This window comes from Botrytis fragariae (genome assembly GCF_013461495.1).
Source record: "Botrytis fragariae strain BVB16 chromosome Unknown tig00000255, whole genome shotgun sequence".
In the NCBI taxonomy this organism is placed as follows: Eukaryota; Fungi; Ascomycota; class Leotiomycetes; order Helotiales; family Sclerotiniaceae; genus Botrytis; species Botrytis fragariae.
In genome coordinates this window covers 462,438-487,619 of record NW_023501004.1, presented here as the reverse complement: position 1 = coordinate 487,619, position 25,182 = coordinate 462,438, and the positions used below count along the sequence as shown (strand labels likewise).

The 25,182-nt window shown below is 42.7% G+C and overlaps 11 protein-coding genes across 11 annotated transcripts; 3 read left to right on the top strand and 8 right to left on the bottom strand.

The window, feature by feature from the left end:
- Window positions 1–26: 26 nt before the first annotated feature.
- On the bottom strand, window positions 27–486 carry Bfra_011926 (putative efflux pump antibiotic resistance protein; the record flags this gene model as incomplete). The annotated part of the gene is made up of 2 exons (XM_037342251.1): window positions 27–168; window positions 236–486. 2 exons carry the CDS (start codon window positions 484–486, stop codon window positions 27–29), a joined length of 393 nt encoding a protein of 130 aa, XP_037187909.1.
- Window positions 487–1,020: 534 nt separating this feature from the next.
- Window positions 1,021–2,034, bottom strand: Bfra_011925 (putative nad dependent epimerase dehydratase protein; the record flags this gene model as incomplete). Its single annotated transcript, XM_037342250.1, has 4 exons — window positions 1,021–1,380; window positions 1,474–1,647; window positions 1,701–1,888; window positions 1,938–2,034. The coding sequence occupies 4 exons, from the start codon at window positions 2,032–2,034 to the stop codon at window positions 1,021–1,023; spliced, it is 819 nt and encodes a 272-aa protein (XP_037187908.1).
- A 4,121-nt stretch (window positions 2,035–6,155) lies between these two features.
- On the top strand, window positions 6,156–7,144 carry Bfra_011924 (uncharacterized protein; the record flags this gene model as incomplete). The annotated part of the gene is made up of 3 exons (XM_037342249.1): window positions 6,156–6,227; window positions 6,315–6,456; window positions 6,957–7,144. The coding sequence occupies 3 exons, from the start codon at window positions 6,156–6,158 to the stop codon at window positions 7,142–7,144; spliced, it is 402 nt and encodes a 133-aa protein (XP_037187907.1).
- A 113-nt stretch (window positions 7,145–7,257) lies between these two features.
- Bfra_011923 (putative transcription factor cys6 protein) lies at window positions 7,258–9,512 on the bottom strand (the record flags this gene model as incomplete). Its single annotated transcript, XM_037342248.1, has 5 exons — window positions 9,347–9,512; window positions 8,987–9,111; window positions 8,792–8,922; window positions 8,311–8,739; window positions 7,258–8,135 (listed from the first exon to the last, which is right to left on the bottom strand). Exons 1-5 carry the CDS (start codon window positions 9,491–9,493, stop codon window positions 7,258–7,260), a joined length of 1,710 nt encoding a protein of 569 aa, XP_037187906.1. The 5' UTR covers window positions 9,494–9,512.
- A 2,319-nt stretch (window positions 9,513–11,831) lies between these two features.
- On the bottom strand, window positions 11,832–12,564 carry Bfra_011922 (putative mucin 12ea protein; the record flags this gene model as incomplete). The annotated part of the gene is made up of 2 exons (XM_037342247.1): window positions 11,832–12,442; window positions 12,498–12,564. 2 exons carry the CDS (start codon window positions 12,562–12,564, stop codon window positions 11,832–11,834), a joined length of 678 nt encoding a protein of 225 aa, XP_037187905.1.
- Window positions 12,565–13,447: 883 nt separating this feature from the next.
- On the bottom strand, window positions 13,448–14,983 carry Bfra_011920 (putative acyltransferase protein; the record flags this gene model as incomplete). Its single annotated transcript, XM_037342246.1, has 1 exon — window positions 13,448–14,983. One exon carries the CDS (start codon window positions 14,981–14,983, stop codon window positions 13,448–13,450), a length of 1,536 nt encoding a protein of 511 aa, XP_037187904.1.
- A 1,419-nt stretch (window positions 14,984–16,402) lies between these two features.
- On the bottom strand, window positions 16,403–17,214 carry Bfra_011919 (uncharacterized protein; the record flags this gene model as incomplete). The annotated part of the gene is made up of 2 exons (XM_037342245.1): window positions 16,403–16,484; window positions 16,589–17,214. The coding sequence occupies 2 exons, from the start codon at window positions 17,212–17,214 to the stop codon at window positions 16,403–16,405; spliced, it is 708 nt and encodes a 235-aa protein (XP_037187903.1).
- A 628-nt stretch (window positions 17,215–17,842) lies between these two features.
- Window positions 17,843–18,793, bottom strand: Bfra_011918 (uncharacterized protein; the record flags this gene model as incomplete). Its single annotated transcript, XM_037342244.1, has 3 exons — window positions 17,843–18,004; window positions 18,057–18,685; window positions 18,745–18,793. The coding sequence occupies 3 exons, from the start codon at window positions 18,791–18,793 to the stop codon at window positions 17,843–17,845; spliced, it is 840 nt and encodes a 279-aa protein (XP_037187902.1).
- A 349-nt stretch (window positions 18,794–19,142) lies between these two features.
- Window positions 19,143–19,901, top strand: Bfra_011917 (putative gnat family acetyltransferase protein; the record flags this gene model as incomplete). The annotated part of the gene is made up of 2 exons (XM_037342243.1): window positions 19,143–19,596; window positions 19,654–19,901. 2 exons carry the CDS (start codon window positions 19,143–19,145, stop codon window positions 19,899–19,901), a joined length of 702 nt encoding a protein of 233 aa, XP_037187901.1.
- A 185-nt stretch (window positions 19,902–20,086) lies between these two features.
- Bfra_011916 (uncharacterized protein) lies at window positions 20,087–20,950 on the bottom strand (the record flags this gene model as incomplete). Its single annotated transcript, XM_037342242.1, has 1 exon — window positions 20,087–20,950. The coding sequence occupies one exon, from the start codon at window positions 20,948–20,950 to the stop codon at window positions 20,087–20,089; it is 864 nt and encodes a 287-aa protein (XP_037187900.1).
- Window positions 20,951–21,413: 463 nt separating this feature from the next.
- Window positions 21,414–24,858, top strand: Bfra_011915 (uncharacterized protein; the record flags this gene model as incomplete). Its single annotated transcript, XM_037342241.1, has 9 exons — window positions 21,414–21,535; window positions 21,587–21,626; window positions 21,678–22,405; window positions 22,463–22,479; window positions 22,534–23,144; window positions 23,297–23,419; window positions 23,700–23,746; window positions 24,008–24,066; window positions 24,128–24,858. The coding sequence occupies 9 exons, from the start codon at window positions 21,414–21,416 to the stop codon at window positions 24,856–24,858; spliced, it is 2,478 nt and encodes an 825-aa protein (XP_037187899.1).
- Between the last annotated feature and the right edge of the window lie 324 nt (window positions 24,859–25,182).

Here is a 25,182-nt window from a genome sequence, read left to right as displayed (position 1 = left end):
AGCGTATGACGTCAAGTGATTTCGCGTCACCTGCCGGTATACGTCAAAAGATATACTGTCACCACCCAGCTGCTTATACTAAATGCACGTAAAGAATCCGTGATGGATACTAAGGAGGTGCTGACAATTTTAGCTTCTAGTTGTGATAAAAATAAGCTCAAACACATTCTGTTCAGGTTAGTTCATCTTTTAAAATGTTTCCAAGTCAAGGGGATCCCACGCTAGGTTCACAAACTGAAATCTCCATCCCTCCAGAGTCGAGTCAATCAGCGCTTGTTCTTCCAATAGGTTCCTCACTTCAATCTTATCTGAAATTCTTCCAGCGTCGACCGGCGATTTCTCATCGGATTTCTTCGGCGGAGTTTCATCTTGAAATTCTGCAATTCCAACTGCTGTTTCAATGCTTGGGTTTTCATGATCAGTGATTTCATCAGAATTATGAGCATCTGAATCTGCATCTTGACGTGGTATCGCTTCTGTTCTCATTTTCAACACAATATTTGTACTGTGGTACTGATAAGACAGAAAATTTGTCAAGAACCAAGTGACTACTTTCAAAGTATTGTTCGGGGTATTAATACTTCGAAATGGAACACCCTTGTTGGTGTTGCAACCAATAAAAGTAGGCAGATATTATGCAGTCTTTTTAAGACATATTACGGGCTTCACGGATTGATATTCTACCTAACTAGGTGTGGCCGATGCGGCAAATGCTTACTTGACTGCAATTTAGTCCCTACATACTGCGTCAATATAATTTGCGGCACCCCATGTCCACTCATTTCGAGAATTAGCTTTTGTTTGGTAAATGATCAGATGCCTTTTCACGTACCTACATATCTGACTGGATGGGCAAATTTCAAGCTCTGCTACTGTTTTGAGAGTGGAGGCTATTGCTTGACGAAAGCAAATAGTTTCGTATCTTCATGTCAAGCATTTTCTCATAAGACTTAAACTTCGAACAAGAGGTGCAAGCTATCGCTACTTCAAATTTCTAGCATCTCACTACCTACGGGACAATCAAAATCGCCCATACCATGTCCAAGCTAGATAGCCCACCCCCAACGCGATAAAATATGGCCCACATATATTGATGGTTTTCAGGACAAGAACAAGTTTGAAAACATTGGCTGTGAAGTTCCCTTTATTTATGTATGGAAAAGGTTCCTTTGGGACTTCTTTCCCGAGAAATCTGCATAAAACCTCCCAGCCATCGCTAGGATGAAATTCTAGAAGGTTTTCTGGAGGAACTACGGAACGAATATGCTCGACATGTTTCGACATATGAGCGGCAAGCGCTTCGCGATCTGTCCATGGTTTAGGAGAAGTGTAGTCGGTAATTGCAAGACGCATGGTTTCATGTACAGCGCCCATTCCTTCCTGTACAATAGCAGATTTGGACCGTTAGTTTGTGCAACAAGTTGAGGTTATATCAAGATCTAGAGGACGAATGAGAAGACTTGCTTAACCTACAGGATCGATAAATCGTAAAAAGGGCCAAACTAGCCATTCCAAAACTCTATAAATTGAGCTATCGAATGACTTTACCCATGCGACTGGTTCGCGGCTAGTAAGAACTACCTTAGCATTTGGAAAGGCCGCCAGCATTTCATCAGAGAAATTGACGCATGGCATGTCACTAAGGGCCTGATTTAAATTCAGCAATCAAACATGGAGCTATATGCTCAGAACATACACACACTATACCCTTGCAGAAGTTTATCAAAGTCCGCTGGATAGTATGGCTCGCCGATGCCAAGCACCTTGTATCTCAGCGCCTCTAACCAACAAATAACGTGACGGAGCTTCATGTTCTCCTTGTTCCGGTGTGCTAACTCCAAGAAGTGATAACATCTATAGCCCAGCTTATTCAAAGCGGTGTACATTGCTGAAAAAGATTAGTCGCTGAGGAGCGTCGAAGGTGAGGTTATACATACTCATCGTGGAGGTACGTGAAAGACCTAGACATAACACTTGCATCTCAACAGGTCGTGGATGAATTCCTGGAATGTTGTCAATCTCACGTTTGGCCATAGTTTTTTGCGATCTTGCTCAATGTTTCAGGCCAGAAGGTAGGTGAAGAAACTTTGGGAAAGTAAAAGCTAAAGGACATGAGAATGACGGAAATGATAGAAGAAGGGCGAGAGCTTGAATACCCGAAAACAATCGATTGTGCCATATGCTGCGCCGTATTCTGCGCCGCTGTGTTGCTTTATCATGTCGCTTTTATTGAGAGTGAGTGTGTAGAAACGCAGGCAGCCGAGTTCATGGAATGGCATCACTACCTTCCAGAAGCGTGTGGTTTGACGGCAGGAAGTAACTCATTCTTCAATGGATTCAACGCGGGGTAGTGCGGGCCGAAATCAATGAGATGCAGGGTGTTCTTTTCTGCAAAAGTCGCTAGATTTAGTGATCTATCATGTAATGTGGCAAGCGAAACCCAACAGCATGGCTATTGGTCCACGGATATGGATGTAGGCCGTGTATCACCTATTGTTTCTGGGTGGCTGGAATGTCTGCTCTTTCTCTTTTGAATTTTCTTTTCTTCTTTTTTTTTTTTTCGAATTTCTCCATTAGCCCTCATCCTGAAGGGGGAGGAAGAGAGTTTCCTTCAAACTACGGAGTAAACACCAGAACCGGAATTCCCCTTAGTTTTTTTTGATTGGATGTTAAGGATTCATTTTCCTGTTCTCTTTCGTCAAGGGGTGCCGGTACTACCCCACGTTGTTGTAAATCTATGAAATTACTGTCGAATCCGGAAATTCAGACAGGGGCCCCGGACTGAAACCTATCCCATGTCTTGAGCTCTTGGTGGTTATAAACAATCAAGGAGTTGACATTGTGGGCACACTGTTTTCCTCTCAACAAATATATTGTACTGCAGCTCGGTCATATGTCACTCCCATCACTGGCAACCACTTAAATGTCCTTCAATGCACATTTTGGGATATGGTCAATCTCAGAAAGTACATCCAAGATGCAATACTGTATATAACGTGTTCTTGAAATCTTTGCATCGGATGAATGGCAGGTTGATTACAGTTCTTTAAGTTTGAAGTTTATTCTAGGGTTATGGATTCCGTCCTCGTTAGCAAGCAGTAGTCCACTGTCAACGACTTTGTCGATTGCGAGTAATGTTGATAATACTTCAACAACAACTTGCATCAGATGATTTACAAGCACCCGGTAGTTATGTGAGCTTGACATGTTGAATCCAGTTTGAAGATGTATATTTGCGGCGTGGAAATTTGTCGTTAAAAGTTCGGTGCTTCGATACGCATCAACATTTCTTCGAGCAACTTTATCGGGTAGCCTGCGCCATCAATATTCGGATGAAGATTGATGTTCACTGCGGGACGAAGTTTCTCCTCTTCAGGGTGCGACACTATCTGACCTGTCTTATTTCTTTTGTAGGCTGCATTAAAATTGATTGTCAGTCTGCCAGGATCCACAACGTTTCTTGGGATGTTTTTGCGGAAAAGGTGCACCGGAAATTTAATATTTTTGTTTGTGTCTGGCACAGAAATCCCTTCCCGAATCTTGCTCTCCCCATTCTCATAGAGATGTCGATGTAGATTCTGGTGTAAGGAGCCTCATTGGAATCCTACAACCCCTTTTGTACTCGTTACAAATTCTTTTTAAAAGACTTTTCTCCTCAAAATTCTCCTCAGTCTCAATCCAATCTATCTTATCACAATTATCGTTAGGAAGACAACTGCCATCACTATGGCTATCTACAACGCACATCATTCACAATTTACTGTCATCAGTACTGTTTGTCTACCAATCGCTATCATAGCTGTGTTGTTACACTTTATCGCCAGATCTAGCACCAAGCGTAGCTATGCATTGAAATCGGAGGATTGGTTTGCTGTGGTATCACTCTTAGTTTTCATAGGATTTATCTGTTGTGGTTGGTGGAGTGAGTTGATGCATTTTCATATTTAAGAATGACAACTGATCCTGGATGCAGCTAGCCAACACGGTTCTGGATACCAACCCACTGAGATTCCCTACCCTGTTTTGGTAAATTATCTCAGAGTGAGTACTTCGGACTTGATTGAGACAACTTCAATTCTAGTTTGTGGTCAACGCTAATGACTTTAGGCCGTATATATTTCAGAATCTTTCGTTCCAGTATCACTTGCAGCCGCAAAGTGGAGCATCCTCTTTCTCTACATTCTCGTGTTTTCCGTCAATCGTACATTTTTCAACGGAATTGAGATTGTCGGTGCTCTGAATTTGGTCTGGCTCATAGCAACAGTCCTGGCTATCATATTGCAGTGCCTACCTATTCGGAAGGCATGGGACCCTGTGGTTCCAGGGAAGTGCTATAACTTCAGTACTTTCACAGTCGCCGTTGAGGTTCCAAATGTTCTACTGGATTTCGTGATGATGGCACTTCCATTGAATGTGCTCAGGCACCTCCGAATGAACTTGCGAGACAAAATAGCCCTTGGGGTTGTTTTTGTTTTGGGGAGTTTGTGAGTTCTTCTCTTTCTAGCTAATAACTTAAGGAACGCAAAATAACGTCTCGTCGGCCTTGGCGTGATAGGCTTTATTCGAATTGCAATAACTTATAACTCCACACACTGTGAATAATGTAGTCTCTGGGACTCATTGACAACAACGCTAAAATGAAGACAGGGGAGACAACGGCAATAGAAGAATGGGTGACTATCCAGATGCTGGTGGGAATATTGTGCTGCTGCTTCCCCACTTATCGACCTCTCTGTCGTTTCCTCGATTTCCAAATACTTAAACGCTCATATACCTCACTATTCTCTCTATTCGGCAAGTCAATGATAAGCAAGAGAGTTTATCGACGAATGAAACACCAACACAAAATGGCGTTCTCCAGTATGGCGAATACAATACTAGTATAGGCAGTGCCGGCCACGATGGAGCTAGACTGGCACAAGATTCTGGGGCTGGGAAGACCAATTCTAGCATGGTTGACAAGATACGAGTGGAAGTTCGAAAAGAGCACGAGTTGAAAACATTCAATGCTGAAAGCATGACTGAGATGGTTTGATATTAGGATAAATATTTGTTACAGCTTTGTATTGGATAGAATGACAATTCTAAGAGGGAGCATGGTTTGTAAGAGAACCTATTTTTTCATATCATTGGAATACTTCGAAGTTAGCCTGATTTCTAGGCTTGTGAATGCATGCGTTCAAAGATCAAACTTCATGGCTTATTGGCATTCTTGCTAAATGAATCGTTGGTGAATGGAACAGAAACAACATCCTCGACAGTAAGCAACCAAATTTGAACGGTAATACCAGCCATTCAATCAATTATCGCAAGCTTATCATAGCATCTGAGACGATCGAGGAGGTAAGTGATGTTATCGTTGGCGGCTTGCAGGCCAAATTGTCGAACACTCTAGCCGTGGAAAATGTGGACATCGATACAGGAAAGCCAATGCACGTATATGACTTAGATTCTTTATCAGCCGTCGAAATTAGGACCTGATTCCGTGATAACACTAGCACAGATGTGACAATGTTTGAGATTCTAGTCAATAAGTCCATCAATGAGTTGGCTATATCCGTCGCCCCTAAAAATTTTATCTGGTTGGAGAAGTACAATGAAACTAAGTGAGGGTCGAGGACAGAGAGAGACTTTCATTGTACAAGGCATTATCGTAACAGGCATTCGGCATCAGCCTGTTTGGATGCCCCTCGCAATGGCCTTTTTTTAAAAGCTGGTCGTCATCGAGATTGGAAGGACTCGAAGCTAAAAGTCGAGGATTATATTGTTTACGGAAACTTACTGATTCTTCAAGAAATGACTCGAATTTCTCTATTTTGCAGCCAGTGATTCATTCTCTGCCAGAGTTTAAAATTAAACCTCGGCTTAGACTACCATCCTCTTTTTCACTGGATAGACTGGAGCCAAAGTCCCAGCTATTGTGTTGTAGTGATCATTTGATCGGGCAAAATAATTGTGAGCTTAGAATAGTACGCCACGTGAAACGGAAGCGCGATTTTCCCATCCAGTCCTTCGACTCGTGCACTTCAAGTGACAACTACAAGCAATAAAGCAACGAAATTGAGTAATAACAGAAGAAACAACTGCCGTTCTGGCAACGACAATCCAAAACCAGGACTGAATAATTATGCATCTTATAATAATCCAAAGGGTGGATGTCGAATCTCTCATCGAGGAGTGGAAGTTGGAATGACAACGGCCAGAATCCTCACCTCACCGGATCACTGGTGATCACCCCAATTATTAAAACTCCCCGCTGATGAATAGAAATGCACATGGTTACTTTTATGAAAGTCCAGCTCATAATATCCTAGGAGATTTCTATCAGTCCGGACAGAATCCCAAACCTTTTCAAGGGTACTGAAATAACTGTAGGACAAACAGTAGACCACGACACAACGGATTACCTCCAGGCAGGCAGGGGGGCGAGTTTTATGTTGCAGCAGCTACAATATAGTCAGCAAGATACTCAATTACATGATCATCAAGGATCTTTGCATCGGCATTTATAATGTAGACAGTAAGATGCTGAATCCAGCGAACATTTTGCAATAATTTCCAAATTATATTCGTAGAGCCAACCATGCTAGAGATTCACAACGTAGCAATGGACCCATCAAGAGATCAGCACCTCGCTTGTCACTCAACCCTCAGAATGCGATTAATTTCAACATGAACAGGTCCAATTCAAACCTAAATAGACGGGGCAAGGTGCCATCTAGATCCTTTGATTCGGATGCTAGTTCAAGGACGACCCTAGAGAGAAGAAAGAACTGCCGGCACTAACAGTTTTGGCAGTCTCAGAGTGACACTGAACAAGATAGAGAAGTCGAACTGTCGATCTGCCTCGAAATTCAAGGAAGAAGCATATCAGCCCTTGAAGATATGAGAGCGACAGTTAGTGTCTGTCGAAAATTCACCGCTGCTGCTAGCTTCTACATTGAACAGAGAAACAGTTCCAGAAGAATTCGACCAAGATAATGAGGAAATTGAACGGGAAGCGGAGCTAGGGCCCGCCAAACGTCGCAAGAAAAGTTTTTTTGTTCGAGATGATTTCATTAGCTACAACAAATGCGTCAAGGACAACGAAGAAAACAATGACGAGCACCATAATGACAGCGATGATCTCTTTTCTGACAATTAAGATCCTGACGCACATTACGTTCGTGTTAGAGATTGGACCAATATTATCAAGACATGAGACGCTTATAGAACTGTTTCAGTAATTCTCGTAAAATTACTATGTTATTGTTGATGCTACATCACTTCGGTAATAAACCGCCCACGGAAAATCTCAATCAAGCTAACCAATCCATCGCGCACCATCGTCTCCTCCTTTCCTACTCCAGCAGTATCCCTACATTGAGCATTTGTGACCGTTTTCTCCAACTCTACACAGATCCTTTCCGCTTTTGCCTTCTCCGTCTTGAGAATGGCGTTCAAAATACTTGGATTATGTCCAATGTCAGTGAATTCCATGTCTCCAATCTTTATGCTCAATGTCATTATCTTGTCAGCCCTGTTTAAACCCTCCATGGATAGGCCGGCAGGATTGGCAAGTAACTCGTAAGCATTGTATACTTGCTGTAGAATCGCCACGCAAAGCATCAACAGTGTTGAAGTGGAACTGAGCTCGCAAGAAGAGCATTGAGCTAGGGTCAGAGTTTCACAAATGAATAGACCATTCCTTGCTGCAGCGAATATGCTATCTAATGATGGATTGAGGTTACCGCAGACGACAGAATGCAAATTCGAGAGACTCAAAATTGCAGATTGAAGGCAGTTACAACCACCTGAAATTTTGTCTGCCAAAATAGGGTCAAGGTTGTTTTCTTTGGGAGGTACTTGAGTTCCGTGCGGTTGCTCGTGACTTTCATCCCCGCCAATATTGAAGTTAATATCATGCGGAGGATTTTCATTATCAAAAAATATGTCTAGTGGTGGCAGACTGAGAAGACTATCGCTGTAGTAGTGAGAAGACTCGTGAAAAGAAATATCACACTCATCTATGACATGAGTCGGTTCATGTAGAGCCGGAATTGGCTGACAAGAGGTAGGAATCTCAGACGCAGAGACTGATCTATTGTGCTTTAGATATCTTGACTGTGGTGGCAGAGTAACTAAATCTTTATGGCCTGGAAAAGTCAGCCTGAAGTAAACACATGAAGCTAGATGTACAAACAGAAATTTTCAATATCGTTGCAATTCGAGTCTGTTGTAGTTGAACTTGAGCCAACACCTGAGAATTGTAAGTCTAAAACTCCTTGAACTGGAAAGTTTACTTGCCATCCTTGATTTGAACTGGCTTACTCTGTGGCGAGAAAGATATTTTCTTTTTGGGTGACTCTGATGATGGTGGAGCTGATCGTTTTCGAGATCGTTCTAGGTCAATGGCAGCACTGTAGGTGCATGAGTTACCACTCAAACTACATCGTTGACAGCAATCTGGCTCTCTTGTACATTTGACTTTGAATCTATAGCATTGATCACATGCGGAAGTCTTCGTGGCCTTTTTGGGTGCTATTTGCTGAGATTGATCTCGCTTTGCAGAAGAATTTTCGACATCATCCACACTGAAAGGATTGTTGATCGTTTCTTTGTTTTCGTGGGAGTACTGCCACCAGTCTGAAGATTCTACTTCTATTTGTGTTAACTTTGTTTCTGTTTCAAGAGAAGTGGACTTACCATCTGATGCCATCGAAGTTGATAAGATAGACAAATTTTGTACTCTTTCAGGGCCTAGTCCGTTTTATGTGAGCGCATTCAGTGTTGAGAGTGAGTTGAGACTAACCTTCCAATGAGATTTTTGAATTATCATCATGATTCGAAGTTTCTAGTTGATCAGAGCCTCCTTTTGTCTCATTTTGGAACTGCCGACGGCTCTTAAAGTTTCTCTTGGGTCTGCCCATAAATTTTCCAAAGCTAAATGAATTTGTAAGTTATGAAGAGCAACCAAAGAAGAACAGATCAAAGCAGCAGTATCTACCTATATGTGCAAGAGCTGTCTAGTTCAGCGCATCTTTGACATTGAAGTGGATGTTTGGAGCAACTCTGCTTCGTTCGAAAACATTGATCACAAGAATTAGAACTACTTCCGGTTGGGAATTTGCACTGTTCAGGCATACTGTAGAAAATGATTGATATGATAAGAATTGGGATTTGAACTTGAATGAGGCAGTAGTCATGAAGTATAGCTAGTGGCGCCATCTGACTTGTTATAATAAACTCGGAGAAATATTTCACCAGTGTTCAAGTGTTACCCTATGACCATAAAGCTCATCCTTTACACCGCTTTCATGCTCCCTGTATAACACCTTAATCTCACTAAAAGTGTTTAAAATCTTACCGAAGGTCTAATTCTCGAAGGATGGAAGATGGGATTGCCGATGTTGATACAAGAATTGCATAAGTTTATCATTGAATATGAATAACTGGCCACCAGAGGTAGTACTGCAAGCAATACCATATATGCATCTACCATACGAGTCGCCATGATTAACTTTAAAGGGCAGCTGAAGAAAAGCAGTCAGAACTTAGTTTAAATATGAATAATCTGCACATTAGAATCCTGCCGGTGTCCCTCGCCGATGTCCCCAAGGCAGTCATTGGGTTAGTATACGGCATGTTCTGCATACGCCCCACTGTGATAATACGTACGCATTCTACATCACATATTGCAATGAATATTATCGATATCTGTGTCACTGGAATTATTCAACTTCAGACCGAATATTGAACATCGCTAAAAACATATAGCAATACTGAAACTCAATCTGTTGCTAGTTATTATATAATATAGCTTATACATACATATTGCAGTCGATAATCTACCCATTTATTTGCACTAATGTACTGTAATACATAACACTAACTTACACTACTCCAATCATTGCCCCGGTATGGTGCGGTATTGCTTATCATACCAAAAGCCCAATTCGCCAATGCTCTGCAGTTCACTCCAGTCTCCACTTATGGTGGGGTATATGGCGAGGCTTGCAGAGGAAGTAACTTCCAAAATAAACAATCGGACGCCGAAACTGTTATCTATACCTGGGTAATACTATCGGGCCAAAGGATTTTCCTGGGTGATTGGTCTCCTCATTCTCCTCATTCACCCTATCCCTTGTTTTTAAATACCCACGTAGGTATTGCACAATCACGATTAGATACCCGTGACAATTAACGTCATTTTCTCGAGTCTATGAGAACTAGGCGGGGGGAGTGGGGGAGGGTGGTCATCAAAAGTGTACGTTACTCAGTGCATTGCATTTATCATGGCTGATCACATATCTCTTGTACAACGGCATTCAGTTGTCTCGGTAACGAAATCGATGGATCCTCGAGCTTGGCCTTCGAAACACCGGTACATCACGAATTTCGGAACTACCGACCGAGGAGAGCTAAGGAAGTTTAAAGTTAATAAACTTAGTATATCCTGGCATGTTGTATCACGTGGAAGGTTGTCAAAACGTCAGTCAAAGTATTGAAGTAGATACGTTTTTCCAACATCAATCAACTTGACGTATTCTTTTGGTGAATTGGGTTGCCCTAAGTAAGGGTTGAAGGAATAAAACTCACATGGGTTAGGGTTGTAGAAAGGTCTAGAGCTTTAGCTTTCACTCGATACTTTGCAGCAAACCCTCTTTATAGCGACATTTTTAAGCGATATTTTTGAGTATAATGTCAGGTACCTTTATATGAAGATACCCGACTAAATCTAACTCAGTAATATTTCGGTCCCGATCAGTTCCGATCGGGTTGCATTTCTGCAATTTTCTATGCTTCACTTAAAATCGACTAAAACTTCAATTGGTTATATGCTGACTCAAATCCTGCTGATTCTACTGATCCAATAAGAATACACGTGAGCTCAGAACCTTAGAACCCCAGGTATATCCTCGTAAGGAGATTTCAAAGATGACGGTCAGCTCAGGTAATGTTTCAGCTATAAAAGAGGGACCGAAAGGGGTATCATTATGAAGAAGATATTCTTATATAGAATATCCTTGTAGAGAGACTTTGCTGTGACCTTATTCATCAGAAGCTGGTACCCGTACTTAGGTATTCTCCGATAGAGATTTCTATTTTATTTAAGCCTTTTGCTCCATATGAAAGCAATCTAATTGAAGCTTAAATACGTTGTTCATACTTGGGGTAACCCTGTTCACCCAAGTATACGGCACTACTAGACAAGTTGTGGATTTAGTAACATACATTTCCGTGAATTTACCGAAAACAAATGATCTTAGCAAGGGTGGACGGGAGACTTGTAAGCAGAATTGGGCCAATGACGAGATGCCAGGTTTAAACTCTGCTTGAAATCATCTAGATTCTAAATGCAAGACCTTTGAGTGAATTTGACACAAAGCTTTTCGAGGATTCTCAGACCTAGTGTGTTCTTTGAATTTTCGGATCGATAGAGCTTTCTCACGGATATATTCAATTGTAGACTCTACTTGATGGACAATTAGTAATTTTTCGATCTTCTGGCACTGAATCAACTGAATCACGTTTATCTCCGGTGGACACCCGGTGGACAAAAGAATGTGCAAACAACGAGATTCATTTCTATGAGCTACGACACAATGAGGAGACAAAACTCTGATAAAGGAGTGGCTAAGTTCAACACCAGCACATCATTCCCACACGATCACACCGGTGATCAATTTCCCCACATCATGTCATTTATTTGAAGCCCTTGTTAACAGTCACTAAAAGGCTCTAGCTTCGAATCCGCTAGGAGATAGCACTGAGTACTGTCCAGGGTCAGCAAAGAAGTCGAAGACGGCTCGGAATCTTACCTACAATTGGCATAGGTTATTTAAGCAGTCCTAATCCACCTTGAGCTTTGTGGGCTCTGCCTCAGCGTTGCGGTCAACCTTGAGCTTTGTGGGCTCTGCCTCAGCATTGCGATCGACCTTGAGCTTTGTGGGCTCTGCCTCAGCATTGCGATCGACCTTGAGTTTGGTGGGTTCTGCCTCAGCATTACGATCGACCTTGAGTTTGGTGGGTTCTGCCTCAGCATTGCGATCGACCTTGAGCTTTGTGGGCTCTGCCTCAGCATTGCGATCGACCTTGAGTTTGGTGGGTTCTGCCTCAGCATTACGATCGACCTTGAGTTTGGTGGGCTCTGCCTCAGCATTGCGATCGACCTTGAGTTTGGTGGGCTCTGCCTCAGCATTGCGATCGACCTTGAGTTTGGTACGACGGTCAACCTTAAGTTTTGTTGGTTCGGCTTCAGCGTTTCTGTCGACCTTGAGTTTTGTAGGTTCTGGCTCAGCGTTTCTGTCTACCTTAAGCTTGGTACGACGGTCAACCTTAAGCTTTGTTGGCTCAGCTTCGGCATTTCTGTCGACCTTGAGCTTGGTGGGCTCTGGCTCGGCGTTGCGGTCAACCTTAAGCTTGGTTGGCTCTCGAGCTTGCAAAACATCTCTTGCTTCGACTAGTAGGTATCAGTTAGCTTACTATCTACACAAACGGAGTAAGTAATAACTTACCTGAAACTGGAGCAGCGGCAACGCTGGTGACAAATGCCACGATGGCGAGGATCTGGGAAACCTTCATACTGAATAGATGGTTATAGGATATTGAAGATAGTTGAGCTTGAAGTAATAGCTTGAAGTAATAGCTTGTTGATGAGTATGGATGTTTTTTTTCAAACAGACAATTTGAATGTATATATACTTCACAGATCGTTTCCAATTAGCGTGCCTAACTCAAAGATTTGCTTCTAAGACCGATTTCTGAACACCAGATTTGGTTCTGGCTTACTGTAGACGGCGACGGAGAGTGGATCTACGCAAACACTTTCGGGGGTGTTGTTTCAAGCCAGTCTGTCTCCGATGTGTGGTTTGGGGCCGCCCCCGTGATTCACTCTTCCCATGTGGAAAGCGGCAATTGTTTCAACCATTTCACCTAGTTTGTTCAGTGGGAATTTCGGGCCCGATTTCTGTCTGAGTATGATCAATCTCGGACTGACACAAATCTTGCTGTAAGGGATTTCCCTAAAGTGGTCTTCTCAAGTGCTGGAATACATTGTTCCGTTGCTCGATCGAATCTTGGTCCGGAAATCGCGCTCAATGGTTCTAGCTAAGATCATATTGTCATCTCTGGGTGACCGAGATTTTATTGTTTACGTCTATTTTCTGAAATATCTACAGTTAAGTATATTTTAGTTCGTGTAGATTCTTAGATTAGTTTAAAGGGTCTAAATTAAAAGCTAGAGATAGCTGGAGGTTTAAAATATTGTAGAATCTATACTAATGGCGCACAGCTAATGTGATTGCAATGTCAAATTCGTGGTTTGAGGTGGTATTTTAGGTAACTGGTTATCGTCTAAATCACACATTCACAGCTTTTTGAATTCATGAACGAATAAGAGAGTTGAAATTAGAAAACTTGGACGAGTATCATTTTATTCAGCGTTAGAATCTATCCGAATAGGTATTTAAAGAGTTTGAACAATCAGATCAGCCTCCAATTGCTTCGCGAGTTTGATAGATCCCAAGTCCACAACCCGCCAAAATAGGTCCCCAAAGAATATAACAACTGGGGTAATGCAGATGAATGAAATTGTGAATCCAAATGCGTGATTGAAGTCAGTGTCATTGCCAGTGAGCTTCCAGATCGCTGGCTGAAGTCGCCACCCCCAAGAGGCAAGGATTGGCCAATGTACCAAGTACAACCCAAATGAAATTTGGCCAAGATATCGAGGAATTGGAGAAGTAAAGATTTTTTGAAGGAGAGGTAAATTCGAGATTGCCCAGACGATGAGGATGGATCCGACTACGAATACATTGGATTCCCAAGAAATGATAGCCGAGATTGTTTGGAAGCCGAAAGTAGTCGATCCATACGATCCATGGATATGAGGAATCGAAGCCAGCCATAAACCAGCAAACAAGACTACAGACCACCCAAAGACAGACCCCAATTTTCTGCTCATGGATTTGGGTACAGCTACAGATCTTGCTTTACGAACGTGATGCTCAGCGATAAGCATTCCGCAAAGAAAGCAAGAAATGTCATATCGCATACACCAAAATGCGTAGTAGATCAAGAATAAAGTGAATCCGAGACGAACAACTGGTCTCAATCTTCCCAAGCCAGTGAGTGTAATGAATAGTAGGAAAGAACACCATAACTCTTTTGGTATGGTGTACAGAGGTGCCGCATATTCAGACTTGGTCACGTTGTGAAGTGATACTGTCCACTCATAAGGGTATAGCAGCTTGCTGAATACATATTCCAGCCAGTCCACAAATTGAAGTAAGAAGGTTTCTTGATAGATTGGGCCTCCAAGGTCCATATCCACCGTTCCAGAGTATTTGGCATCAAACACGTGTGTTCTTGTGAGTAACATTATCACAAACGTAACTGCCATCGGCGGAAGCACTATGCGAAAGGCTCTTCGAAATGTGGCAGAAGATAATGAGCGGTAAAGTCGCTCCCAATCTTTCTCATAGATCAACTCCAATGGTCGAAGCGCCAGAGCGAAGCCAGAAATAACAAAAAATATAGCGACCATTACACTGCCAGAGAATGCAAGCCGGATGATGGGTAGTTGCCAGAAATATGGATGATCTCCATATTCTTCAAACATCAGAGGATGGAACTTCATAGCGACGTGCTCAAGATAGACACAAAATGAAGCAACTCCTCGCATACCATCCAGGTATGCTGTTGGACTCTGGCGTGTAGGAACTTCGACTTTGTAGCCGCAGAATCTTGAAATTGGACTCGGCAAAAGAGTGATAGCAAGGGCTTTCAGCCCATGGTGAATCTTGGACATAGCCGTTGTATCCTCGTCAAAAGGCATGCCTTGAAGAGTTTCCTCACTCATAGCATCTTCACTGCCACGCTCATAGCGTTTTTGGTTGTCGAATTCATCCGATGTCGAATTCCATTGAGACTGCGCTGAGTGTTTCTCTGCCAAAGAGTGTTCAGATCCGGCCGTGGTAATATCAGATTCAGGTATCGCCATTGTCAATAGCAATATGAGAGAATGAAGTTAGGCTAGCTAGGAGACAAAACATTCCTACAGATCTTCAAAAGCACATTGAATAGTATAAGGGCCATTGAGAACAAGGATTAATTATTTGAGACCGAGACCGATTTGTAGAGATTACCCCGAGATTCGGAAAAGCTACATTAAGATACGCAACTTCAGCTTATCCTGTGCTACCGGGGATGGCGCGCAATATTGGCGATGCATCTCTTGCACACACCGAATTTGAAGGCTCCGAATCTTCACACACCGATTCTGTCAGGACAGGTCACGTAAGAATTTAGCTTTGTCGTCGCATATTCGTCGGATATGTGCATTGCAGATATTGTGTACGTTAGACGTCAGTCTTGGAGAAGCTTGTACTGCGACCTAAGCTTATCTTTTAGGACAATCTTCAACGGCTAAACTCCGCATGTAGCACGCGTACACATGCTATCATGGTGTAATCTTCAAGGTTTCCGAGTACAGAATTGGTTCATAACGAGAGGTTCTTGTGATAGTGCAGCTCAGCTCATGGCCACGTTTTCTTGCATATATTTCGTTGTCTAGAGAACCACAAATTCGTGTATGTACAGACTTAGCTCTAGGATTGCCAGAGTCGCTTGGATTAGAGTTGATGGCCCGTGCATACATTCTGTCTATTTTTATTCACGTGCCATCTCGCGTGCGGGGCCGTAGACCTCACCTTGTACAAACGCTCGCTCTAATTTGTAGCTCCGCTTGAGTTGGCTCGCTTTTGTTTTTGAGCTAGAAATCCCTCAATTATGCATTGCGACCGTTACATTCCCTTATCTGAGGAGTTTCATGAAGGATCCTTTACGCGTACTGCGGCGACTGGTTGCTAGTAGACACGTAGAAGACAAGATCAGAATCTCGATCTGAACGTTCAGACACCATCTAGTGTCCACAGTGCGAAGTCAAATTTGTAACAGGCTGGTCAGGGGCTACAGGGTCTATATTACCATTCAGCAAGGGAAGATTTAAGGTTTTGACTCTATCCAATGTCCCGGATCCGGGTCCACTTCATTCCTCGAATCAAATTCGAAAATTCATTCCTTCTGATAAGCCTGACTCATTCCGAACATCAAGTCCCCCCAGAGCACAAGCGTGAGGTCATAGGCAAAGATTTGTAACCGTTCTAGGAACGGAAACGTTAGCAACTGGATTGAAGTACTGAACCTTCAAGCTCGCATGATCACTTTCAGCGAGAGAATGACATGAAATCACTCCACTCTCACGTGACAGTGTTTTTGTACTGTTAATTGGCTTCGAAATTTCTTGTGATAGGATTGAATTATCATACAGATGTACTATCTATTGTATGCACTCTGCTACATTTGAATCCTGACCCAGCTATGCAGCTTGATATCTGCGAGTGATCTTAAAGCCGACGCTTCAGCAATCTGGAAAGTCGATATTGATCCTAGTCATAACTGTATCAAAGGACGCAGTCTGATTCATCAGCTGATCGGTACAACTGCAGGATCAGATAGTCAGTAAGGCCTTTCAATGGAGGTAATCGGAGGAAAAGGAGGAACTGGGAATTTTGTAGTGCAAAGTTGATGAACGGGTTGTACTGACTGCTCTGTGTGATGGTAAGATGTCAATCCAGATTCCAAAACACCCCCCCTCAACAATGTCCGATGCATCATCCTCCATCCATAAGAACAATGAAAGATATGGTATTTTCTCGTGGTCCAAACCATCACCTTGACCTCGGACAACTCTTTATAATCCTTAACAGGTTTCGTTCCCTCCATATCGTAGAAAAATGGCTCTGAAGCCACCTCAAGGAACTCCTCAGATAGTTCATCGTCGTAGCAGTCTCGATGGAGCCAAGACATGGTCATCAAATCAAAGATACAGCCATTCGCCTTTGCAGTTTCAGAATCGAGACCGCAAGGTTGGAGTTTATGCGCTGTAGAGGGATTCACGCGGGACATGCCTACGGGTAGAATACCATCTCCGCCAACAGGGTGAGATTTGAGAAAAGGTGAGCCGTTGATGAGATAGAGAACGAGGATGATTGCCGTGAAGACGAATGTGCCAATTTGAAGACCCAACTCGATTCGAGAGGTCTGGATTCTTTGTCTGCTTGTGCCATTGCCGGTTGAGATGAAAGGAGCATCTTCTTCGCCTTTGTCTGCATCCCGTTCGCCGTACATTCTGCTGAGAAGTGTGTATTTTGGCTTTCCTGGATACGCCATGATTTGAAGCTAAATCTGTGGGTGATCTACAAGTACAAAAGGTTGGAAGGTATAGGTGATTTGACAATTGCGAGTGTAAGGTTATGGTAGCTAGAATAAGATTAAAAGCGAACCAATGGATAATGATAGGCACTTGACGAAGAGCAACCCGTTTGACATTGCCCGAACACTCTCGGACATGAGCTTTGGCACCGAAGAAAGATTACATAACATAATCCCATAAGTTATACACTTCGCTGGAGAGATTAGAGCAGTCGTTCCAATTTATGTAACTGTACATAATATGTTACGTACAATATATGGTTAAGGTTTAGGTTCTGAACCTTTGATGTTGTGTTCTACTTTCTATGGCTCAATCGAAAACCTCTTCCGCATGGTGTGAACACGTGTGAAGGATATTGAATTCATTGCTCAATAATTAACATGTGCCAAACCGTTTCATTTTCTTAACATTATAGACATTTATTTCAAATCCTACGTAGTGTAATACGTGCCTCAGTTTTGACGAAGACGATATTGAGCGATGTTTTATATGGCATCCACATAAAAAGACATATCAGAATGAAATTGAAATTTGGACTTGGTTAACCATTATTTACTATACTACGATATCTCCTTGCGCTACATATTAATTAATATCTCTAATCCTAACACACTTTCCAAAAAGCAATTGAACTCTTGTAGTGACCTTCTCGAACTCTACTCTCTCAGGATCCAAGAATACACTAACGCAGTGATTCGTATGAAACATTCCTATCCCTTCATTTGTAACAAGGTGTCCACTCATTGCCTATAATAACGGTCAGCATTCATTCAGAAGTTCAGAAATTCGAGTAACTCACAGCAATGTGCAAGAGCTTGAAGATATAAGCGCAATGGGCAATGTGATAATGCTCCTGTGTCCACACCATTGGAATATCGGTCTCCGCTGTCACAGATGTAACCCAAGGCAATTCTTTTTCCGTAAGCTCGTATCCTGGTTTCTTATTGGTATTTGAATACCATTTCCACGGCCCATATAACTCTAGAAATTCATCCGAGATGTTCTTGTTATAGCATGCGGGATGTGTCCATGAAAAAGACATGAGATCCCATACACAGCCTTTTTCTAGGGCCTCTGCTGGACTATTTCCACAGTCTACGATGATGGTGTCGCCTGCTTCTACTAAGGGCCATCCTCCTGGTTTCAGGTCAGGTGTGATTGCTGGGATATAGTTGATGGCAGGTTTGCGGTCGAGCAGTGCAGCAAGAGTAAAGAGGAGGGTGGCTGCTAGAATACTTGATATTATGGCAATGACGGTAGAGCAGTTCCACCATTGTCGTGATGAGCTTCCTAGGTACTCTTGCTGTTTGGAAAGTTTTTCTGTGTCGTAGTTGTCGTCACCGGATAGACCCATTCCACCCAAGGAAAGAAAACTTTCATCCTCTCCATTAGGAGTTACAGAATATGTGTGAGAATCATAATCTAGCGCTATGGGAATCGTTTAGCTTTGCCAACATGAAACATTTAAGCGCAAATGTATAACTCACCATTCTTGACCTTGCCGACGACCGCCGTTCCAAGAGCTTTTGGGGCCATTTTAACACTTGATGGTAATCGAATTGAGCAAAATAATTATTCAACTGATAGGTCAAAGAAATAAATAAAAATAAAAATTAATTTCCCTTAGACATTCTTCGAAGAATCTGAAAAGGAAACTCTACATCAACATATCGGACTTAGAAGTCTATTAAAGTGGGGCCGTCGCACTAACAGCCACCCCGAAAGCTTTCGGAGCCTATTTTGACCACCCCTCTCATTTCGTGAGTTCAAGAAACATACGTGTGGTGCTGTCAATACTACTGCGGAAAAACTCCATCTGTTCAAGGTGGAGAATTGAGCAATGAAACAGCATTTTTTCGATACCCAGTTAAACAACATTCACAAAATGCCATACGCCGTGCAATACGTATCTACAAGCGATGCACCAGGTCTAGCAGAGGCGATGATGAGTGCCTGGTGGCAAGATGAGCACTGGAAAGTTCTATGGGCAAAAAGCAACATGTCGCTCGAGCAAATAATCTCTGATTGCAGTGAGCGCTTGCCATGGAATTTCATCAGCGGCCGAAACGTCAAACGGCACCTCAAAGTTGTTGATACAGATTCTGGGGAAGTAGTAGCGTATTCTCGATATATTTTACCCGAGACCCATGCCGAAATATGGCCCGAAGCCCAGATTTCTGAACCTAGTTCTCAGGAATTGGCGGAATATGAAAGAAAGTTTAAGAGTGTCACAGACAATGGAAAGATAAGGGGAATGGATTATGCGTTTGCTTCGGAGTTTGGAAACCCTCTTGCAGAAGTGGAGGAAGAGATTTTGAAGGATAGTGGTTCTTGTTTTGGTATGTTCGATAACAGTCTACAATACAAAGGAAATAGGACTTTCTAACTCCAAAAAGCTGTGGATTACATGACGACTCATCCTGCTCACCAATACCATGGAGTAGCGTCGATGATGTTAAATCAAGCTCTCAAAGTTGTAGATGAAGCGGGTTTGAAATCAATTGTAATGGCAAGTCCGGCTGGACAAAGATTGTACGAGGAACATGGCTTTCAATTTGTGCGCACTCTTGTTCAGGATGATTCTAAATACGGGACTACATCGCCTTACGTTCATTCTTGGCTCATTAGACCATCTCCTAAGTAGATTCACGGAATCATAACGAGGAATCACTACTTATGTATCCTAATAGTGCAGAATTGTACGGGAATTCTTTTACAATTGTAGCTGCTGGTTTTGATAACAAATAGATAAAATTTGGAATAGATGCATGAAAATCAGCATTTTACATCTTGATTCTCAAAGCCAATTCAATCCCACGACTGGATAATTTAGGCATACCCTACATCTTCATTGTTGATCTCACTCAGCCTTACACATGGATTGTACAACATCCTGATCCAGGTGTTCATTAACTCGCCATTTCCCCATTCTCCAGCCTCATATCTGCCTACCAGATTCTCACAGTGATTCCTGTGATAATCCCTCGCGATTTCCTGTGGAACAAGAATATCATCATCCTCCACCGCTCGCGCTATTATTTTCATCGTGTACACGCAGTGTTGATAATGATAATTTATCTGAGTCCACGTCTCGACAGATCGCTTGAGAATCTCAACATCCTGTGGCAATGGAAGTGTAAGATTTTCCCCGATATACCATGGCCATGGTCCGGTGGCAAGCGCTTCTTCGTATAAGTCTTGGTAGAAACATTCTGGGGCCGTGAACCCGTAGTTCATGAGATCAAAAACGCAACCATATTGCTCGGCTTGGCTTGGAAAACTTCCACATCTCTTAGTTCCTCCTAATTCTGGCGAAGGCCCTTCGCCCGCATCAACAAAATCGGGTTGAAGAGAGTTCTGTTGTGACAGAGTCCGGATTCTCACAAATGAGCCTGGTGTATGGACTGTGAAGCTCGAGACAGTGAGGATGAGAATACAAAGTGTGGCGAGAACTCCGGAAACGAGGAGTGACTTTGGTGCTTGAACGAATTCTTGTAGAATCACGCTGAGACTTTGCTTTCGTGCCCGGTAATGCATGGGGGTTTCCATTATCGGCCCTTCTTCATCATCATCATCGTCACCCATAGGAACGGGATCATAGAGCTTAACCTCTCCCATTTCATCATCATGAATTGGTTCTGAAAACAATATCTTAGCAGATTTCAACAACGGAGAAGGATGCAATTTACTCATTCTGACTTAAATTTCGATTGAAGTGGATTCGCAAGAGAACTGCCAAAAAAACAAATAATAGTTCCAAAGGCACCAGAGAAATACGCTTATCTCAAAAAGAAGACGACAACATGGTACCAAAGTAGTGATAAGAGTTGCTTATATTACAGAATCGGAAAACGGTTGTGTTTGTGATTTGGTGGCTTCGGGTGGGGAACTGTCCCGACCATTTTCGGACATTTCTGGGCCCGAATATCAGACAAAAGTCATTGCTACAGTATACAGCCAACCAAACCAAAGAAGAAAAATGTCTTGGTTGCCCTCTCCAATCATTTCAAGACACTCGAGTGTGGGTCTCTTGAGAGCGACTTCTCTTCTATTCTCCGGGTATTTTGTACGTTTCCTGTAACATGCTTGATTCTTCGACATTTGCTCGTTGGAAATCCTTCCTTACTTCACATTACTCCCCGAAAACATCAATAGAATGCCTCATCACTACGAACAAGTTAGATCATCAACTACAGCGATTCGGAGATGGAGAGAAGATGAAGAAGTTCCAAGTCGTGGCAAGCTGTATTTGCTCTGCCTTACAATATGTATAGGAGGGTCAGTAACTATCCCTGAGCACTTTTTATGCCGTCAACTGATCTTCTATAGACTCCAGGTTGTTTGGGCAACAGTAATGGCCCAGGGATCTGTATGGTTCCCTTCAATTTGGTCAAACAGTGCCAGCTGCTAACCTCACCAGAGCTATCTCATTTCCCTTGACTTACGCCCCTCCATAGTATCTCTGGTATGGCTAGCAGGGCCAATCTGTGGCTCTCTGCTCCAACCATACATAGCGTACAAAAGTGACTATTGTACACATAAATGGGGACGAAGAAGACCCTTTATGATATACGGTACAATCGCTACAATAGCCTGTATTAACGCTCTTTCCTGGACAAGCGAAGCCGTTCGATCAATCTGCAATCTCTTAGGAGTGTCAGATCATGGTTTTGGTGCAAAGTTCGTCATTCAGGTACTCGCAGTTGTGGGGGTATGGCTACTGAATGTCGCCATTCAACCTGTTCAGGCGAGTATCAGGGCGTTGATTGTGGATGCATGTCCAGGTTCTCAAGCAGCTAAAGCAAATTCCTTTGCAAGTATTGCAGTCATCATTGGAAGTGCAATCGGATATGGTTGTGCTTTTATTGAAATGCCTAAAGGACCTACTTGGTTGACCAATCCTCAATTCAAGGGTCTCTGCTTCATTGCCTCTATTTCTCTCGGTGTCACTGTCACTATCACATCTGTGATGATCGAAGAGAAGGCGGTAAATATTGACAATGATGGATCCGAGAAATCAGGGCTCCGAAAAATATGGGTAGAGATATATAGAGCGATTAGAACACTGCCCCCGACGATCAAAATGATTATGGCAGTCCAGTTCTGCGCTTGGCTGGCTTGGTTCCCATTCCTTTTCAATATTGTATTGTAAGTTCAGCACCATACTTGCTAGAACCTCATAGCTAACTTGCTGGCTACGTGAAGATTTCTAAGTAGGCTTTGTAAGCTACACATACTCCTCATGTTGTTTTCCATTACTGACCACACCAACGTAGATGAAGTTCAAACACTTTCTGAAAAAATGGGTCCACCCTCGACCAAATTTTATAACGGCCTTCGACAGCAGTCGATTCGACATGCTACGTTGGCAATGCTAGTATTCTCAATGGTGGCACTCGTTACTAACCTTTGCTTGCCCTATCTCGTCGTCGATGCGGATTCTTCATCTACCTCAGAACTAGAGTGGCAGAAGGAAGAGCGGCCCACAGGTGCAAAATCTGGCATCTTCGTGGTATTGCGAAAAAAACTTGTTAACCGACTAACACTTCCCCGAGTGTGGATGATATCACACATAATCATGGCTTTCGCACTGTTTGGAGTAACTTTTGGAGGAGACGGTTTCATGACAAGTGTATTATTTGTCTCACTATTGGGCTTTTCTTGGACACTTACCCAATGGGCCCCCTTTGCCATGATTGCCGCCGAGATAGCTTCTTCTTCTATACCAGACTTGAAAAGCCTGGAAACAGACACAGAGGATCAATCCGATAGTCCAGAGAGTGTAGCCGACCTGAGACCGAGGGCCGGCATAACGATGGCTATACACAACATTGCCATTGCGACACCACAGATGCTGTCAGCTATAGTGGGAGCTCTAATCTATTGGGTATGTAGACAATCACACACTGGGGAAACTGATGCCATGAGATGGGTGTTGAGAACGGGAATCGTGGCTGGTTTATGTGCTGCTTGGTGTGCAAGGAAATTATGATCGAGGTTGCTTTTGAGCTTGACCTTAAGGACTCTAGGAATTCTTAGGCCATTATCTGGTTACCTAGCTTATACGAAAGTAGTCTGTGTAGAAACTTCCAATCCACCACCACTCCACAGACTTCTGAAATTTCAATCCCGACTTGGATATTGCTTGCTTGCATGCTTTGGGTACACACAAAATAATTGGACTACATAAACTTTCAAAATAACTTCTATCATAACTTATCCAAACATGCGGCACGAAGCTATAAGATGAGATGTAATCCAATGAATAGAAATTACGCGTATAAATAAGCCCTGATAAAGTCTTGAACTAGAGTTAGAAATTATATGAGCATGAATCGTATGGATACCATCCGTAGTATTCTCCAAATAGGTAAATAATGATCAAGTTTTTCCTTGGCACCTAGCAGACGTAATATTGAAGCAAGTCCTCATACTAAGTTAGAGGGGAGATTCACGTCCCACATGTCCCGATTCTGAATGTCCGATTTTGTACGGACTTCACTGGACCCGTTTTTCCAACACTTCTATAGCTACACAACTTGTATAGCAATGCGAACTTCCATTTTTCTACTCTCTGTATGACTACAGGGACTTGTTCTACACTTTATGTTGAATACTACATTTCCATCCAATCTTGTCACCTGTGATCCTTGAGCTCAATTGATTCGGAGCACCAATATCGCCGTCTGTTACAACCTTTTGAAATATTGTAAACCGTTTTCAAGAATTCCTGGTGTGCGACAAACACAGCCGCTCGTCACTTCAAAGCATGGCTCGTTTCGAAGATGTAGTGTTAAAACTCAGAAGATGTATGGAAAGTCTACTTCCGCACAAACTTATAGGATGTAAATCTGACTTATCATCTAATAGGGGCATTCCCTTCCGAGGAGAATAATGGAAGCGATGAAAAACTGCTCGCTAGCACCACCTCATCATCTGTGGCATCAATAGATGAAGACGATTCTTCTTCATCTGAAAAAGAGACAAGATCTCAAACTCATCATAGAATCTTTTTCATCTCCAGCATCCTCGCCATAATCATTCTAGGAGCCGTGACTCTCACTACTCTTCTCGTAGATAGCCACAGTGGAGTTGTACCGAATACCCCCCCGCCGCCTTCTCAAGGCGGCTCCCAAGTGGTCGCCCACTGTGGTATCTCAGCGCAAGAAGCTATGGAACGCGGCTGCCTGTGGGACATTATGTCATTCGGCTGGATTCACCCTCTTTGTTTCGACAAGGAAGAATCTGATCGCTGGGCGGCAAAGTACGGACCATTCGACTGGTACGTTGATGACGGACAGGCAGTAGATGAAAAGGAACAACCTGTCAATGGAACCCTGACGCAGCCGTTGGGTTTGGATGAGATTCCCTTCGCACCATCAGTCTGGACAACTCAAGGGTACCACATTATGCATTGTTTGTATCTATTAAAGATGGTTCATGTGGCGGCATTGAACAGTGATCCGGTAAGCAATGAGGCTGTGAATCTAGGGCACACGGATCATTGTGTGGGATTGATTGGGAATACTGATTTGATTGAGTACGATGCGATCACCACACCAGTGCGGCTACTTTTTGTACAATGTGTTACCCTCCAATGACGAGGAATACAAAACCAGCTGGAAAGTTAATGTAATTTAGACATTTTTACTTCCTAGTGGAGTGGGAAGACTACCTAGATAACGTCAGCAATGGGATCAATTTAAAGTTGTTAGGAATCGTTGTTCATCAACCTTTAGTTACTCAAAATACTCAAAAACTAATAAAACTTCAGAGACCAAAATATCGAGGAATAGTTGGAATGCCTTTCACAAATGAGAACTTCAGGGGACAGTTAAAGACAGAAAAGTAGAGAACAAACAAGTTCAGTCATGCTGGGTTTGCGGAATGCACAAGGTACAATTATTGTACATATATTCATTAAT